We start from the raw sequence: 19,270 nt of genomic DNA on the forward strand, positions 1-19,270 counted from the left end.
GATGTCCATGAATTCCAAAAACAATATGAAATGTGGACTCATCAAACCACAGCACACTTTTCCACTTTGCGTCTGTTCATTTCAAATGAGGTTGGGCCCAGAGAAGGCTGCGGCATTTCTGGATGTGTTAATGTATGGCTTTCACTTTGTATGGTAGAGTTTTAACTTGCACTTGTAGATGTAGCGACGAACTGTGTTAACTGACAATGGTTTTCTGAAGTGTTTCTGAGCCCATGCGGTAAGATCCTTTACACAATGATGTCGGTTTTTAATGCCGTGCCACCTTAGCGGGCATTCAATGTTGGTTTTCAGCCTTGCCGCTTACGTGTAGAAAGTTCTCCAGATTCTCTGAATCTTCTGATTATATTATGGACTGTAGATGATGGAATCCCTAAATTCCTTGCAATTGAACATTGAGAAACATTGTTCTTAAACTGTTGGACTATTTTTTTAATGCAGCTGTTCACAAAGTGGCGATCCTCGTCCCATCTTTGCTTGTGAACAGCTGAGCCTTTTGGGGATGCTCCTTTTATACCAATCATGAAACTCACAATTAGTGTCCTCAGTTCCCAAATGCTTATTGAGTGTTGTTAGAAGGAAAGGTGATGTAACACAGTGGTAAACGTACCACTGTCCCAGCTTTTTTGAAATGTGTTCCAGGCATCCATTTCAAAATGAGCAAATATTTACACAAAAACAATAAAGTTTTCAGTTTGAACATAAAATATCTTGTCTTTGTGCTATATTCAATTGAATATCGGTTGAAGAGGATTTGCAAATCATTGTATTCTGTTTTTATCTACATTTTACACAATGTCCCAACGTCATTGGAATTGGGGTTGTATTAAAGTATCAGGCATGTGCAGATAAAGTGCATCAGCTTTGAAACAAATTCACAAACTTTAAATTATTCACATGCATTTGTAAATAATTTTCCATTTTCCTATGTATGAGCTTGCGATTGGACATTTCACCTTGACCTCTTCACCAGTCCTATTCAAAATCAATCACTCCTTCCTGTCCATAGGCCCAACATACCTGCTACGTTTGATCAAAATCTGACTAGATCTTCTGAAAAGGTTGTTTGTTCTTCAGCTGTTGTATTTTGGTTCCAGGTGCTGCTCAGGACCTCCTTGTATTTCACCTTGTCGGTGTACTGTGGCTCTTGCATCCTGGCTGGTGCTGTATGTTTTATCCTATCCACTGAAACATTGGGCAGAGGTCTGCAGGAGTCCAGTACACTCCAAGAAACCAGAGAGCAGGTGATGTCACAACCACCCTTTCAGCAAAGTAAGCCAGATGAGAGGCAAACCAATAATACCTCACCTATCTCAATGACAAAATGAATCTTGTGACAAGTGGGGTGAAGGCTCTTTTGTGTGGACTGTACACTGTGCTTAGGCTGTCACACAAGTGGCTCTGTGGCATAGGAGTTGGACTACCAACTTATAGGCCAGGGTTTGATTCAAGGTGTGCACTTTAACGCAACCCGTTTGTATCCTTCAATAAATCAATTTATCTACATCATCCCAGTCCATTCATGCTCTATACCCGCTTACTCAATCAAGGGTCAATTTAAATTTATTTCATTTACACAGCACCAAATTACAACAAAGCTGCCTCAAGGCGCTTCACACAAGTAAGGTCTAACATTACCAGCCCCTAGAGCAAGCACACAGGTGACAGTGGTAAGGAAAAACTCCCTCTGATGATGTTGAGGAAGACACCTCAAGCAGGCCAGACTCAGAGAGGTGACCCACTGCTTAGGCCATTCTACCAGTTACAAGGTTTCTACCAAGCTAAAGAACAGTAAAACAGAAAAACCAAAATAGCATCAAAAACAAAGTGCATTACTGAGATGATCACACAGTCATTGGCATGAGGTCGTCCAGTGCCCTGGGATGCGAGGCCAGCCTTGATCCATCACTTCATCATGTAGGAGTACATTCCAAAAGCACACTGCATTGTGCTGCAGCAGCTTCAGCCAGGGCATCTTGTGGTCAGTCAAGAGCCCTGTGGTGCACAGCCATCAGTCTTGCATGATGTCATCAGTGCTTTGCGCAGAGAGAAAAAGAGCAGAATCAGTTAGTCGGAAATACTACACCTAAGGTATGAGTTCACCAGCAGTAAATCAACAGGGAAACAGAGAGAATACTGAGGTAACTGGCAGCTAGCCATGAGCTTCACTAACAGACCCAAAATTTAGATGAAGGGAGGGTGAGATCTGTTCTGCTGCTAATAAGATGAGTTAAAGGGATAGGAAGCATAGTTCCATACTATGCCAGTAGCCACACAGGTGGGACAATAGATGTGTCTTCAGTCTGGACTTGAATGTCTCTACGGAATCTGACTGTTTTATCTCTGCAGGGAGATCGTTCCACAAAACAGGCGCATGATAGGCTTTGTGTCCTGCAGACATTTTATTTATTATTTTCACTGCTCAAACTGCATCAGGAGAGATTTTATCTTCATAAACAGAGCAGCATAATCACACCAATTATGCATTCAACTTTATCACCCTCAGAATAGTGTGCAGCAGCTGTGCAGACTTACATTAGCAGCACCCAGTAATAGCTGGGGTGGGATAACCATATTTTAGTATTTAGGATTCAGGGTTTTCCTCAGACATTTTTAGTATAGCGGTGCTGTTGGCAACTATCACCCAAAGAGCACGTGCAATGCTTCCACTCAAGGTCCCATCCAACCTTGTGTCCTGAAGTCCTAAGACATAAATGCAGTCTTGTAGCGCTGTTTCTGGTCTGACTCTGTGCTGAATTGTTGATTTGTGAAATTTATAAAATGTTTATGTTTCATTGACACACTGTATACAGGTTACGAGATGTGCATAAACGTATTTGAAAAAAAAGAATGTACAGAAAGACTATTGAAAATGTGAGAGATTCCAGACTTTTTTACACATTTGGTGCATAATTTTCAATTTGAAAAGTTTGAATTCCCAAGTCACAATATCACCAGGCTGGGGGCATTCACTTCAAAGTGTTAAATTCTCACCTTGTTCTTGTCCAGCTTCTCCTGCTCCCCTCAAAAAAAATGGAAAAGAATGGAAAAATAACCCCAAACATCATCCTTTCGATTAAAAAAAAAAGGTGCGCAACAAGAACATGTCACATGTTATTTACCATCCCAGTTATCACACATCATCAAAGTATTCATGATTGTAAGTCTATCCACGTACATGCAGTAATAATTAATGGTCGCTGATGTATTTTATTGCAATTATTCCTCTCACTCTGCGAGCAGCAGAATGAGAGGAAATGTCTTACTCCACATTTCTCAGTGTGTGATGTACATTTTAGGAAAAGCAGAAGCATCCCAATGGCTGACAGTGAAAAAATGCTGCTACGTCCAATAACCAAATGTCTGAGCTTTCAATCGAAAGTAGTGACTTACAGAGGATGTACAGACAGGAGGCGATACACTTCAACCCGAAATTTCTGTCAGATTTGGATCCTAACATATGATGCTGCTGTTTGTGTCGTAGAATGCTATTTTACTACCACTGTGAATGCGCACGTGGAATGTCTCCACGACATTGTTTTTACAGGCTGCCTGAACACACAGATGTATTTCTTACACTGGAAAAAGTCAGAATGTTATTTTCAGCAGAATGGCCTTTCTATCTAACATGACAGAATCATGAGAGAACTTTGTGACGAGCTGATGACAAAGCTGCCGTCAGGCTTGTTCTCCAGCTGGCGATTACATGTGGTCTGTGTGTGACCTCTTTGATGTGTTGACTTTACAAATTTAATCATGGGAATCATTCAGCAAGTGGGTGAGTGCCCTGTTCCTTTTGTTTTGTTCTCCTCAGTGGAACTGGTAGACTTTTATTTTTGTGTTACTTTGAGAGAGTCTGCCTTGATGTGTGCAGAGTCTGTTCTCTATAACAGAGCAGCACTCTGTTTTCACCCCATTATAGCTCCCACTGTGTAGGCACACATGGAAAGCTCCGCTGTTTTTCAGGCTGTCTAATCACACAGATGTATTTCTTAGATTTTTCACAGTTATATCAATGACAACACTTATCAATGGGCACAAAGCTGAACCTCTAGTACAGACGGTTTTTAGCAGGCTGCATTCTCACAGTGGAGAGCGGCAAAATGAGTAGTTATCACTTAAAACAAGTCATAACACAACATCACACTTATGCAAATTTTGCAATTAATCTGTGGCTCCATTCTTAATGTTAGCAGCTACATTTCATTCAAGCGCATGCTGGGATGTTTTCCTCAAAGCTACATAAACGCTGTCAAAAAACTCAGAAATGTTATGATTTTGGTGTGACACATCCTTTAAAACATAGAAGAATGAAATAATGCATGCCGCTGTCTCATAACAAAATTTCAAAGAATGAAAATTTGTCTCGGTACCTCAAGAATTTCGGTTTCCATTCTGCCATTTTTCATAAAACTCTCCCTGTACCTTGTCACAGTGGCCACAGCATTGTTGCTCGTCTCCGATTTGGTCGATCAACTCGGTTGTGTACCAGCCTCGACCTCTGTCATGCTTGGCGCTGGTGTGCCCCCTTCCCCAGATAGGCTGGCAATTGCAGCACCCTGCACATTAGGACGTTTTTCTGGCTGCTCCTCCTTAGCAACACAGGCTGTGGTCACCACCAAGCACAAAACAAAAAATGCAGAGATTGTCCTCTAATCATCAGGCTTTGTGTAATGCTTACATTTTGTCATGGTTTGTGTCATCTGGATGTAAACAGGATAAAATAAAGATTATTAATGTGAAATTTCCCCACAAAATGGGTTTGCGGAGTCAGATTTCACCAAGTCTTGCACTAAAACATTGTGAGATGATGCCACTCAGTACAGTGGTGCTGCGATAGCATGGATTTAATTTTTATTTTGGGTGAGAGAATTTTAACCACAGGCTGCTGGTTTCGGCTCCACATCCACGTCCGGGCTGTGAAATACTCCTGGACCACTGTTGGAGGTGAGATTCATGTTTATTAATGCTACCATGTCCTGGCACAACAATTCCATGTCATATCTTCTACAGAGTTAGAAGTTGATCACTTATTACAGCGTGAGATCCCTTCAGCTCTGAGCCTGGTGCATGGATGATGCATTACTATGCACAACGCAGAGGGGCAGCTGCCCGTGTTATATACAGTTATGATGGAGACAGTATTCACATTATTTAAGTTGCCCATGAGAAGGAATGGACAAATATCTGTACTGTAAGGTTGATTGTGGATATCACAGCCTATTCAGATTTGCAGCTGCATGCACACAGTTGCGGATGGTGTTTCGGCTTGATAGCCGCTGTTCACATTCACTGTACATGATAATAAGTCAGAATTATTGTCATGATGAAGCGTGCCACATACATTTCAACAGTTCCTTTGCCCTCAGGGGAGCATTATTATATGCGGCATGTGCAGGTCATACCGGCAGGCATACTGTGCCAGATCCATCTCAAGGTTCCCTCACATGCACTCATATCATTTTGGATCCCGTTTTGCTGCCATGGGAATATGTAAATTGCGGTCAGATGGTCCTCAGATTGCACATGAACCGCCGCCAGATAGGTGTCCCATCTCGACGGCACCTGGAGGGTTTGAACATGTGCATCACACTCGAGGCCGCCAGACAATTTCGACCAACTGTGTGGACTTCCGCAGAACATTGTCAGAATGTTTTGGAACTGAAATCCAACACTTTTCAGATGTGCACCGATTCGTAATTTTGACACCATTCTACATGATTCCGGCTATGTGTGACGGGGGTATTAGCCATCTTAAAAGTACTGCATGTGAATACTGTTGGTGGTGCTAGCTGAGGATACTGCCCTGTATGCTCTGAACTGATCGACTGACTGGCATGATGCTTCAATGTGCTCTTATTAGTGTATAATACGTATATATTCTATTATATACAGTAGTGTTCAGATAATAGTAGTGCTATGTGACTAAAAGATTAATCCAGGTTTTGAGTATATTTCTTATTGTTACATGGGAAAAAAGGTACCAGTAGATTCAGTAGATTCTCACAAATCCAACAAAACTAAGCATTCATGATATGCACACTCTTAAGGCTATGACATTGGGCTATTAGTAAAAAAAAAGTAGAAAAGGGGGTGTTCACAATAATAGTAGCATCTGCTGTTGACGCTACAAACTCAAAACTATTATGTTCAAACTCCTTTTTTAGCAATCTTGTGAATCACTAAACTAGTATTCAGCTGTATAAACACAGTTTTTCATGATTTCTTCACATCTGCGAGGCATTAATTTTGTGGGTTTGGAACCAAGATTTTGCTCATTTACTAGTGTGCTTGGGGTCACTGTCTTGTTGAAACACCCATTTCAAGGGCATGTCCTCTTCAGCATAAGGCAACATGACCTCTTCTGTTGTGGGCTGGGGTGTTTGGCTGGCTTTGTTTTGTTTTCTGTTTCTCCCACCAGGTGGTATGCATTCAGGACTGAGTGGCTGAGCATTATGACCTCACCCTGAACACCTGAGGCTTGTTTTCATGTGCAGGTCATCAGGACTCACAGCTGTGGTGTATTCTGTCTTGATCAGAGATTGCTGCATTTAAACCTTGAATGCACAGTGTGTAATTGCCAGAGACTCGACCTTGTGAGCAGACGTGTGAGATCGACGTCAGGAGAACAATCTCACCATTACGGACGCAGAGACCGCTCCAGGTTTGACGCCAGTCTGTGAAGGAGGATTGGGTGAGGTCTCACGCTCTTCAGCACACTTCCTGAGGTAATTTGGTTTTGGTGACTTTTATGAAGTAATGACAGTGGATTTGGTGTCCCTCACACCTTGTTGTATTGAGCTGTCACGTTATGTTAATTGTCTAATCAGCTTCTGCTGCAGTGGAGATTTGAACTGAGTAGTTCTGTGCCTGCAGGGTGAGAAGCTGATATATATTTAAGCCAGGAAGTGTTTGCTGATTGTGTGCACCTTTTGAGCTGTGTCTCTGGGTGGAGAGTGTTGGACTCACCTCATGTTTCTTTCTTCACAGACTCGGTTTGTCGCGGCCACCTGGGGGGTGTCAGTGGGGTCCCTGGGTCCGAACTGCTGTGGCTCCGGACCGTTTGCGCTGCTAAGAGCGCGCCATGTTTTCACCTCACCAGACCGCGGACATTTTTGGTTGTTTATCACTGCACTCATTATGATTATTAAATTCTGTTATCTTTTGAACCGTGCTCTGCTTATTTCGTGCTGGGTCCTGTCAAACGCTGGGTCGGTGCTCCGACCGCATCCGACACATAACATCTTCAAGTATTTTGACATATCCAAACTGATCCATGATACCTAGTATGCGATATATAGGCCCAACACCATAGTAGGAGAAACATGCCATATCATGATGCTTGCAACCATGCTTCACTGTCTTCACTGTGAACTGTGGCTTGAATTCAGAGTTTGGGGTTCATTCACAAACTGTCTGCGGCCTTGGACCAAAAAGAACAATTTTACTCTCATCAGTCACAAAATATTCCTCCATTTCTCTTTTGACCAGTTGATGTGTCTTTGGCAAATTGTAACCGCTTCTGCACGTCTTTTATTTAACAGAAGGACTTTGCTGGGGATTCTTGCAAATAAATTAGCTTCACACAGGTGTCTTCTAACTGTCACAGCATTACAGGTAACTCCAGACTGTCTTGATCATCCTGGAGGCTGGAGCTGATCAATGGGTGAGCCTTTGCCATTCTGTTTATTCCTCTATCCATTTGATGCTTGTTTTCCATTTTTTCCATGGTCTCTGTTTTTTTTGTCCATTTTAAAGCATTGGAGATCATTGTACATGAACAGCCTATACCAACTACGGTCTCGTACAAGAGATGGAAAAATCCTGAAAGGAGGTGAAACAATAAAAATTTTTCTAATACTTTTTCAGACTTTTGGTGGAGATTAAATGGAACATGTTGCATTATTTTTACTGTAATTCTAAAACCTCTTCTGTTTCCTAGTGTGGAGGGTTTTGCAGGTCAGAAAGATGAGGACCAGTGCACAGACAATGAGATCTACACTGTAGGGGTAAATTTCGGGACCAGAATTGATCAAAGAAGTCCAGAAATAACAAAAACTCAAGGTTTGAGCAACGCGCATACAGTCTCCACAATTTGATACACAAAGAAAACACAATCAAGGTGGCTTTACCATGAAAATTAGAAGTTTAGATACACTCACTGTTGACATTAATGTTATGGCAACAATGGACTTGCTACGATTTCTTTGAACTGTACAACAAGTAAGAAACAACAAGAATTCGGTACTCAGGTTTTAATTTATTTTGGGTTTCTTTAAATTAAATAGCAAATTTGCCTTTCAACAAAAATATTTGCATCTGGTGTGCTATGCACCTGCAATTGTATGATTAAATGAGTAGGGACAGTTGTAAAACATGCAGGAGCAGGCTTTGTCACCCCTGGTCCAAGGTAACAAAAGAGATGCAGCGTTGTTGAGGTTTTTTGTTCCACTGCATCTTGTACGTTTGGTCTGTGGGGTTCTACCTCTAAAAAAGAAGAGCTCTGAGTTCTGTTGGATAAACTTTAATTGCCATACCAATTAACAAGGACACCCTTTTTAAAAGGTAGAGTCTGACCAACCACTGTATAGTTCCATGCATTTGCCAATCCCTCAGACCTGGGCCCACAAAAAGTATAACCACGACGGTGGAAATGCATGGGACAAGTTTTAAGATCAGATACAGTTGTATACAAACGCTTGGGCACCCCTGATAATTTTCATGATTTTCCTTTTCAGTTAAATATATCATATATCAGATGAACACACTGATATTTGAGAAGTGAAATGAAGTTTCTAGTATTTACAGAAAGTGTGCAATAATTATTTTAACAAAATTGAGCAGGTGCATAAATTTGGGCACCCTTGTCATTTTATTGATTTGAATACATGTAGCACTAATTATTGGAAAACAAAATTGGTTTGGTAAGCTCACTGACCCTTGACCTCCTTACCCGGCTTAATCCAATCATGAGAAAGGGTATTTTAGGTGGCTATTTGCAAATGTTTCCCCTCTTAGCATTTCTTGTAATGAGTAGCAACATGGGAGCCTCTAAACAACTCTCAAATTACTTGAAAACAAAGATTGTTCAACATCATGGTTTAGGGAAAGGATACAACAAGCTATCTCAGAGATTTCAGCTGTCAGTTTCCACTGTGAGGAACATAGTCAGGAAATGGAAGACCACAGCCACACTACTTGTTAAGGCCCGAAGTGTCAGGCCAAGAAATATCTCAGATAAGCTGAAGCGAAGGATAGTGAGAACAGTCATAGTCAACCCACAGACCTGCTCCAAATACCTACAGCATGATCTTGCTGCAGATAGTGTCTCTGTGCATCGTTCAACTATACAGCACACTTTGCACAAACAGATGCTGTATGATGCTGTAATGCAGAGGAAGCCTTTTTTGCGTACATGCCACAAACAGAGTCACTTCAGGTATGCCAAAGCACATTTGAACAAGCCAGCTTCATTTTGGAATAAGGTGCTGTGGACTGATGAAACTAAAATGGAGTTATTTGGACATAACAAGGGGCGGTATGCATGGCTGAAAAAGAACAGAGCATTCCAAAGAAAAACACTTGCTACAGTAAAATTTAGAGGTGGTTCCATCATGCTGTGTGGCCAGTGCAGGTACGGGGAATCTTGTTAAAGTTGAGGGTTACATGGATTCCAGTCAATATCAGCAGATTCTTGAGAACAATGTTCACGAATCACTGACAAAGTTGAAGTTGTGCAGGGGCTGGATCTTTCAACAAGACAATGACCCTAAACACTGCTCAAAATCTACTAAGGCATTCATGCAGAGGAACAAAATTCTGGAATGGCCATCTCAGCCCCCAGACCTGAATATTATTGAAAATCTGTGGTGTGATTTTAAGTGGGCTGTCCATGCTCGGTAACCAACAAACCTGAGATGTTTTGTGAAGAAGAATTGTCCACAATACCTTCAACCAGAATCCAGACTCTCATTGAGCTAGCATAGCTATAGGAAGTGTTTAGAGGCTGTTATTTCTGCAAAAGGATCTACTAAATATTGATGTATTTTTTTCTGTTGGGGTGCCCAGATTTATGCACCTGCCTAATTTTGGTTAAAGAATTATTGCACACTTTCTGTAAATCCTATAAACTTCATTTCACTTAAATATCACTGTGCTTGTCTGCTATATGATATATTTAACTGAAATTTCTGATCCAGACAACCAATGATCTAAAAAGAAAAATCATGGAAATTATCAGGGGTGCCCAAACTTTTGCATACAACTGTACTACTTACTGTAGTGGAAAAGCACCTACAATAAAGTGCTATTGGAGTTGTGTCAGTTAACATTATACTTTGTCCATCATCAGATGCCATCACAGTGGATGATGCCTTGGATGCCATTGGCTTTGGAAAGTTCCACTGGAAACTGTCTTTTCTTACTGGGCTGTCTTGGGTAAGAGTCCTAAAATGTGATGTTGATCTTCATGTTTCAAGCGTGTTTTGCCATTTCATTGCTCGTCTGTGCAGATTGCAGATTCCATGGAGATGATGATCCTCAGCATCATTGGACCACAGCTACACTGTGAGTGGAAGTTGCCTGCCTATCAGGTGGCCCTCATAACATCGGTAAAGACTCAGTTTATCTTCAAAGTAAAGTGTTATTTTACTGCACGCTGATTTTTGTGGTGTATGCTGATATTGATACATCTTTCCTTTTCCATCAGGTGGTGTTTTTAGGAATGGGGATCAGTGCACCCTTATGGGGGCAAGTATTAGATAAATATGGCAGAAAATATGTGAGTCTCACACCTATACTTTTTCTTTATCCCCTTTTTTATTTTTCCCAGTAGTCTGTATATGTGACATATTCTGTTGTGCTAAACAGGGTCTGAGACTTAGTATGTGCTGGATTCTGTACTACGGACTGCTGACTTCCTTCTCTCCAGTGTATGGCTGGCTATTGTTCCTGCGAGGTTTAGTTGGCTTTGGAATCGGTGGAACTCCTCAGTCGTATGTTCGCTGTTTGCTTGTACATCACACATGATAAATTCTTAATAATTCCTGGAAAAAAAAATTATTCATTCTGAAAATGACAACAATATGCATTATTCTTAGTGTTGAATCTGAAGGATCCAAGCAAGAACCTCAGTGCAGAGCACAACAAAGACACTGAGAGCTGGAACACTAGAGAGCAGGGTGGAAACTAATACAATCTGCGGACCAGGAGACATTGAAACCATGGCTAGAAAGGACATGGAGCAATTAACCTCGGAAGTACAGGGACATGCGAACGCATACGTCAAGGGCCATGTAAACTCTTGAGTTTTTAAAATTCCTATCGCAAAGCTTTTCCTTTTTTTAATGACACCGTGCAAGTTTTGAGTCCGCGGACACTGATCTGTGTGTTACAGATACAAATCTGTGTCCTCTGTGTCAGCGTAGCTGTTGCGACAGTTGTCGTAAAGCGGGACTGTGGTTGCTGCAGCGACGCTGTGTGTCTCCTGCAAGACACTTAAGCTAAATGTAGCACGTGGACATTGCAAACTTTTAGAGCTCTAAAGTTTTTAAAAGAAGAATTTTGCAGCATGTCTGTGTCACGGAGCGACATCAGACAGAGTGAAGATGGCGAGAAAGACCGTTTCAAAAAGTTTGACAAGGACAAGAATCTGTGGAATTATCGCTGGCTTCATGAACACACCTGAAAGATAAACAGGAGAAACACTGTAAGAATTTCTCTCCCCTGGAAAATAAACATTGTGCTGTTCAAACAGGATTTTAGATAAGATTATGTGACTTTTTTTATTATTAATCTAGACTTTCTTTCATTGGAAAAAGACATTGTGGCTTTGAATGGATTTACATGAATTTACACAAGAATGTAAATGAGTTTTTATTAATGTAGACTTTTTCATGGGCAAAAGACACTGGATTTACAGGAATTTACACACGTGACTTTTTTACTATAAGATATGTTAGTGATATTTTACCCTGATTTTCAAAATATTCTACAAGCTTGAGCTGTGGTTTTTGAAATGCTGTAACAGTCTTTTCAGTCTTCATGAATTTCATGTAGTTTAACTGTTCTGAGTTAATGTATAATTTGGTTTACAATTAAAAGGAACATCATTCCAAGCCCTACTTCCATGTCATATTCTCTTATTTCAACATTATCATTGACAGTTCAAATGAAAGATTGAGTCTAGGATCATTTAAATATGCACTTCTTTTGAGATTTTTTTTTCTTCCAGGAGATGCTGAAAATGTATCATTAGATATAAAATTAATTTGGTTTCTGGGGCCCCATGGGCCCTAGACCCCGGCTCGACCCCCTGCAAATTTTCCTCGGATTTCAGTTTTCATTTCACAGCCCTGATAAAGACAGGAAACACCAAGTCAACCAGGTCATGTCAGTGTAAACAGAGGTACAAAACAGAATTTTGTATAAAACCTTCACCTGTTTGCATTTATGCACATTGGGCCTCATTCACAAACCGTTCTTAAGAACAAATTTGTTTTTAAGTCCTGCTTATGAAGTTTTTACAAAGAATGTGGCATTCAAGAATGTTTCCTATTCAGGACTTGTGCTTAGGTAAGAACAAATCCTATGAACACTCAGGAGTACTCTTACATTTCAGTGCCGACATGTTGTCACATTGGTTGCATTCTCTGCTTGTGTGAAGGTCATTAAAATACAATTTTGCAGTGATAGGTCCGTGATATCGCTGATCATTATTATATTACGTTTGAGTAATTTACAGAGTATTTTTTATATTAAACTAAATAAAATGTACACTGTAAAGAATAATAGCCCCATTAAGTGAACTTATGTCTTCTCATTTACCACGTTTGTAATGGCAAGTTTAGGATAATGGACTCAAGTTTATATGTTTTCAAAATCTGAACTTTCCATTGTCTTCAATAACTGTGAGTTGAAACGAAGTTTATTTTTAAGGTGACTTAACTCATATTCAGTTGAAGTAAGTCACATTCACAAGGCGGCTGATGAACTTCAGTTTTTATAGTGTACCAATAGTTTAACACAGGGACGGAACTGTTGCCTTGGTGCCCAGGTCTGTACACAGACACTCAATCGATGGTATTCCTAAAAGGTAGGGTGGGGGAAAATTAAATTAAAATGATTTAGATTTTTCCCTATAGCCTACCTCAGAGTGCCCGATGCGCTGGTCCAATTCGGACAGCTTTTGGGTGTCTGTTGTTCCCCCTCCAATCTGTTGCGTCTCCTGTCGTGATTTTGAGATATGGTTTTTTGTTGTTGTTTTGTTTTTTAATCGAATCATTACTTTTTTGTTGATTTCCTGCACTAAGTTGGTACCTGAGTTGCAACATATGTCCTATATGGATAGACTTGCCGGCCTCAGTTTAACTACTTTAGAAGATAGATGCACTAGAGGTGACTTAACTGAAATGTACAAAATCTTACATGGACATGAAAATATTAACTGAAATTTCCTACGAAATGAGAAGCTATGCTGGTCTTAGAGGCCATGGGCTGAGTCTTGAAGTTGAAAGGAAAATATTAATATAAAGAATAATTTTCAGCAATAGAGCTATTATGTTGTGGAATAGTTTGCTGTTATGGTGAGAGGTCCAGACAGTACCAGACCGGTACATGATGAACTCAACTGCTGGGAACAAGGAACAGAACTGGGTGTGAATGAAAAAATATTTATTTACAATAAATAAGAAAATAATAATGCTGCGTTGGGGGTGCCTGCAGAGTGGAAAGTCAGCCCGCTCATAGCCATGGAAATTAGGGAGCTGCAGGTTCCTGAGCCAGTCTTAAAAGAGAACTGGATTCCTGGAGTATATGGAACTGGAGCCGGGGCCAGGTGGGACGCACAGAGCCGAGAACAGGAACTAGGAGAAGGGAGGAGAGGAGGTGATGAGATGAGATGAGATATACTTTATTGATCTCACAGTGGAGAAATTGTGTTTACACTCCAGTTACCTCAAACAGCAATTAGTCCACAGTTATTACTTGTTTACCGTAATAATGGCACACATCATAATTAAAGACAGCACATACACATTTGACATTGTTTATGTGCACTAAGTTTGAAGAAGTTCGTTATCCAAATTGAGGCAAGTGGGTGAAGGTCATGCATCAACTCTGAGATGCGCCGCCGTCAGCTTGGAGGGAAGAACGGGGGCTGCAGCTAAAACTGCACTGCCCCCGCTGAAGGGGAAAGGAGTGACGTTAGCAGGCGCCGGAGAGGGGAGTGTTGATGGGGGATAGGTGGTGGGTGGGGGGAGGGAATGGAGCATGCGTCAGTCCTGTGAAAAGCAGTTTATTGTCTTTGTGAGTTGAGATAAGAAACAGCCAATGTTCCCCAGGCCGAAAAAATTCCTCTGGAGGAAAGCAGTCGGGCAATTTGACCTTCAGGCTTGATAAGTCTGTAATGTAATGGTCTGAGCAGTGAAAAACATGTTTTAACAGTTCCACTTGCACAACCAAATCCCAATTATGAATTAAGAATATTCCCAATTATGAATTAAGAATATTCACCGGCCTCTGAAATCTTTAACTTCAACTGCAAGGCACGCATCTGCTCCAAGATGCATGCTCCAAGGTGAATGATTGTACTCGTAATAGTGAAGCCTTTAACGACAGACAGTTCACAGAAGGCTTAAAACAGGAGTGTTCACAATTCTGGAAATAAGGTTCACAGTCTAGGAAATAAGGTTTGCTGTTCAGGAATCGTTTACAGTTGATGAATATCTTCAGAGGTCAGGTGCTGCGTGTCTTGTGACGCAGTTCCAATTAAGCAAGACTTGACTTTAGAAACGGCTTGGAAAATTCTCAGTGGTTCACTATCAGAGTTCATACAGTTCTTGGAAACAGTTCTTGGAGACAGTTCTTAATCATGCACAGTCACAAACAGGAGCAGCGTGAGAACGGGATCTCATAGACAAGTAGGAACTTAACTGAAGTGTGGCAGAGCTATGTGCTCTGTAGCTGAGAGCCGGAGAGTTCAAAAGTGACGTAATGCTTGGTGGTGGCGTGGGAGCCAGGACCATATGTGATATGGGAGCTGCGCAGGAGGGTGTCTAGAATCACCAAAACATCAACGAGCTCTAATATGGAAATTAGAGTTGGCCAAGTTACCTTGAAGTGAGCTGCGGAAAGCTCAGCTTAGAGATAATATGGCTGTGAATGACCTGGGTTTAAGTAACCCGCTGCTGATGAGCTGCTCATGAACATCAAGTGTGTGTCAATCTAATCATATGTGAGGCTCACCAGGCACGTGCTTTCAGTTTGCAAGGAGATGGAATTCATCAACTTAAGAACACAGTTGCGAAAAATTCTGCGGTTAAAGAACACATTAATGAATCTGACAGAGTTTTGTTAAGAACCTTCTTAGGGACAGATTAAGAAGGAATCAAAGAAGATTCTTAAGAAGATATTGGTGAATGAGGCCCAATGATCCTGTGATGGTGTAATTAGACTTATTGTATGAAGAGCATGAATTGACATGACAGTGTTCTCATCTGTTTGTCTTTACATGAGGCAGAGCTGCTTTTAGACTCTGGCTAACCTGTTTCATTGACTCATGTGCAAACATTCATTATGGTTCTAGGATGACTCTGTACTCAGAATTCCTTCCAGTGAAGGCACGGGGCCTGTCCCTCATGTTGTTACAGGTACTGTTCTTTATTGTATTTCACTGAAGAATCATTGAGTTGATGCTGTAGTGTGGTCATGAAGTCTTTCCTGTATGGTTGTACATGTTTGTTAGGTATTCTGGTCCGTAGGAGCTGTGTTGGAGGTAATCCTGGCTCTGTGGATAATGCAGACCCTTAACTGGAGGTGGCTACTTGGAATCTCCACTTTACCAACTGCGATCTTATTTGCTTCTCCTTTGTAAGTACAGGACTTAAAAATATGTCTAGAGATTTTACTCTTTATATGATGTCAAGTCCTTCTTGAAGTAAGTCCTATATAGGCCCTGAGGCCCATTGGTGCCTGTGCTTAACTCCAAATTCCGTGGTGTGAAGAGGATGAGAGTCTACAACTCCCACCCACCCACAAAGGGACGCCAGTCTGACACAGGTTACTTCCCCAGCCGAGGCCGGTATCCATTTACAGCCGGGGGGACTGAGACAAGTACTGTAGCATGAGCAGGATTCAATCCCAGATTATCCAGTAAACTACCTGTTCTACATGAGAGGCTCTGTACTTTTGGGTTTGTTTGTTTTTTGTTGTTGTTTTGGCACTGGTGATTCACAGGCATCCTCAGAATGGAGGGCATTTTATCTTGCAGCAGATTGTGACCAGATAAGTTTACTTGACATTTGAATGTCGTGTTTTCTACTAACCAGTGGCTGCCTGAAAGCCCTCGTTTTAACCTGCTGAGGGGGAAAACTGATAAAGCCCTGGAAACTTTGAGACGCATTGCCAAAGAGAATGGCAAGACGTTGCCTCAGCTGAGGCTAATCACACAAAAACAGGTGAGGTTGCAATTGTGTATGTGACTTCTTGTGTTTATTGTAATACTCCAAGCTTAAAATGTTCTCAGATTAGTATTTTTTTATTTGCACAGGACACTCGTGGAAGAATTGCCAGTCTCTTTAATGTTCAGTATCGCAAGACGACTCTTCTCTTGTTATACATATGGTAAGTGTGGAAAGTATAATTTCTTGAATGCCTGATTTTTAACTATACAGTAGATATTTTGGAGGACTGATGGTAGTCACTGACGGTAATCCTTTTAAATTTAATAAGATTCAAATAATGAATGCTTTTGAGTGCAGGAATAAGAATATTTGTATGAGGTAGCTGGAATGTTACATTCAACAAGGTGATGACAGAAGACAGCCTTCTTATTATTATTCTTTCGGCTGCTCCCGTTAGGGGATGCTACAGCAGATCAATCGTTTCCATCTCACCCTGTCCTCTGCATCTTCCTCTGTCACACCAGCCAGCTGCACATCCTCCTTCAGCACATCTATAAACTTCCTCTTTAACCTCCCTCATCTCCTCCTGCCTTGTGGCTCCATCCTCAGCATCCTTATCACTATGTACTCTGGGTCTCACCTACAGTCAATTTAAAGCTTCCCGTTCATCTAACCTGCATGTCTTTGGAAGTGGGAGGAATCCAGAGTACCCGGAGGAAACCTACGTGAACACAGAAACTGCACACAGAAAGGCTCAGACAGGAAGAGATTCCATGACCTTCTTTCTGTGAGGCAACAGTGCTAACCATTATTCTGCCAAAGTAAACTCTTTAAGGATAATTCTAGGGTTAATGTCATCTACACGTCAAGTTTGATGGAAATCGACCCAAAGACCTTGGAGGAGTAGGAGAACAAACAGACAGACAAACTAAAATTTAGACTATTGATCCAAAAGACCTTGCCCTTTGCCAAAGCAAACTCCTTAAGGCCAATTCCCGGGTTGGCTTTCATGCACATACCACATTTGGTGTGAATTCCTCAAAGGTCCTGGTAGGGGACCAGATAAACAGACAAATGCTTCTAAAATTATCATGATTTAAGTGTGACAAACTGATCTCTTGTTGATGGTCTTAAATCCAGTTGCTCTTGTTTTATCACCAGGTTTGTAAATGCCTTCTCCTATTATGGGATAATCCTTCTGACAACTGAGGTCTTCCAAACTGGAAGCATGTGTGCTACAGGTAAAAAAGAAATAAATAAATAGAAACATTTAAAGTAAAGTACATTAGTCCATAGGCCAAGCAGGTTTTTGGTACCACTTAAGATGACGAAACGACATTCAGAACCCAGTCTCAGTGTACCATGGCCTCAGAGGTGGTTTCTCAAAGAATGCAAGGGAAGCTTACCTTCCTATAAAATGTCAAAAAATTAATAGTTCAGATATGTACAGTTTATCATTTCATTCACTGCAAATGCGTTAGAACACGGTCATTTTGAAGATGAGTTCGTTAAGAATCAGCTACTTATCACAAATCGATTGACTATTTTTTTTAACTTCTCATAAATATTTCTTATACGGTCTGTGATCAATGCATTTTCCTGTAGAAGCTGAGTATCCGTTCACTTTAATGGGACTGCCTGGAAAAGTTTTCATTGCCACAAAACGCGATGGTCATTGGATAAAACCACGATTTTGTTCCGCCCCTGGATACTGAGCATCTCCGGGGTGAATGGAGCTGTGGGCAGGCCGGGACACTAGAGTTCTGCACAATGATTGGATGATCAGTCGAAAGGCTGAATCCCATTTCATTGACAGCTATAGGAACGAGAATTGGGTTGCACATTTTTTCATATTTATACATTTTTAAATTTATGCTAAAGTGTGTTTTGCGCGTGCACGCTATAAATCAGTCTGTTTTAAAGGCGCACAGAGAAGCACACTGGATTAGACGTTATGTGACATGATCTCGGTGAGTTACTCTCTGCTTTGTTCAACAGTAAGTGTTTAAAAGTCATTGCACGTTAATTAACATTCCTGGTTCACAACACAACATCAAAGTATTCATAATTATAAGTCTATCCGGGCATATGTAGTAATAGTGAGTGGTTGTGGATGTATTTTATTCATGAAAATTAGTGACCTAGAAACCGAAGCGTATTGAAACACTGAATTAATCTGAAGCAATGGTTACGTGTTTTGAAGCTTTGATACAATTACATATGGCGACATCTGCAGGCCAATCTTTAAAATAACATTTGCATGGAAAAATGTCAGGAAACAGACTCTGTTATGTATGTTTAATAATAAAGGTTCTGTGTGCTTCTTGACATTTTTTCTATTTTTCTTTAAAAACATTACTAATATTTGTGTAAGTCCCTTCGGCTGCTCCCTTGTTTTCACTCTGGGTCGCCACAGCAGATCCAAGGTGGACCTGCATGTTGATTATGGCACAAGTTTTATGCTGGATGCGCTTCCTGACACAACTCCACATTACATGGAGAAATGTGGCAGGAGTGGGGTTTGAACCGGGCACCTTCTGCACTGAAACCAAGCGCAGTAACCACTTGGTAATTGTGCCATCATAAAATACTGTATGTAATCGAGATATAAATTGTGAAATGCTTGTGCAACTAGGGACTGTTATGACAATTTTACATATTTGATTTACATATAAATAAATTGACACATTTTATGATGTAAGCCGACAATGAGCTTCCCCTCTTTGACAGACCAGCAGCCGCCACTGCATGGCCTACACAGAAATGTATGACAGCCATTCCAGGGTGGCAGCTGCAAATTATGGCATAATTTTTACTGAAATTGGAGCAGCTTTAACTTTTAACCCCTGTAC

At 41.0% G+C, this 19,270-nt stretch overlaps 2 protein-coding genes across 2 annotated transcripts in view; both read left to right on the top strand.

Annotated features, from left to right (window-relative positions):
- LOC117529890 (synaptic vesicle 2-related protein-like) overlaps positions 1 to 2,122 on the top strand; it is a 48,870-nt gene extending 46,748 nt beyond the window's left edge. The window contains 1 exon segment of the mRNA XM_034192785.1: positions 1,116 to 2,122. Coding sequence (XP_034048676.1) covers positions 1,116 to 1,346 — 231 coding nt within the window. The 3' untranslated portion in view covers positions 1,347 to 2,122.
- A 1,652-nt stretch (positions 2,123 to 3,774) lies between these two features.
- LOC117530083 (synaptic vesicle 2-related protein-like) overlaps positions 3,775 to 19,270 on the top strand; it is a 33,369-nt gene continuing 17,873 nt past the window's right edge. The window contains 13 exon segments of the mRNA XM_034193018.1: positions 3,775 to 3,792; positions 7,803 to 7,852; positions 7,961 to 8,082; positions 10,370 to 10,455; positions 10,530 to 10,628; positions 10,727 to 10,798; positions 10,888 to 11,012; positions 15,602 to 15,665; positions 15,761 to 15,885; positions 16,022 to 16,133; positions 16,344 to 16,472; positions 16,565 to 16,638; positions 17,580 to 17,659. Coding sequence (XP_034048909.1) covers positions 3,775 to 3,792; positions 7,803 to 7,852; positions 7,961 to 8,082; positions 10,370 to 10,455; positions 10,530 to 10,628; positions 10,727 to 10,798; positions 10,888 to 11,012; positions 15,602 to 15,665; positions 15,761 to 15,885; positions 16,022 to 16,133; positions 16,344 to 16,472; positions 16,565 to 16,638; positions 17,580 to 17,659 — 1,156 coding nt within the window.

This window comes from Thalassophryne amazonica, chromosome 17 (genome assembly GCF_902500255.1).
Source record: "Thalassophryne amazonica chromosome 17, fThaAma1.1, whole genome shotgun sequence".
Taxonomy (NCBI): Eukaryota; Metazoa; Chordata; class Actinopteri; order Batrachoidiformes; family Batrachoididae; genus Thalassophryne; species Thalassophryne amazonica.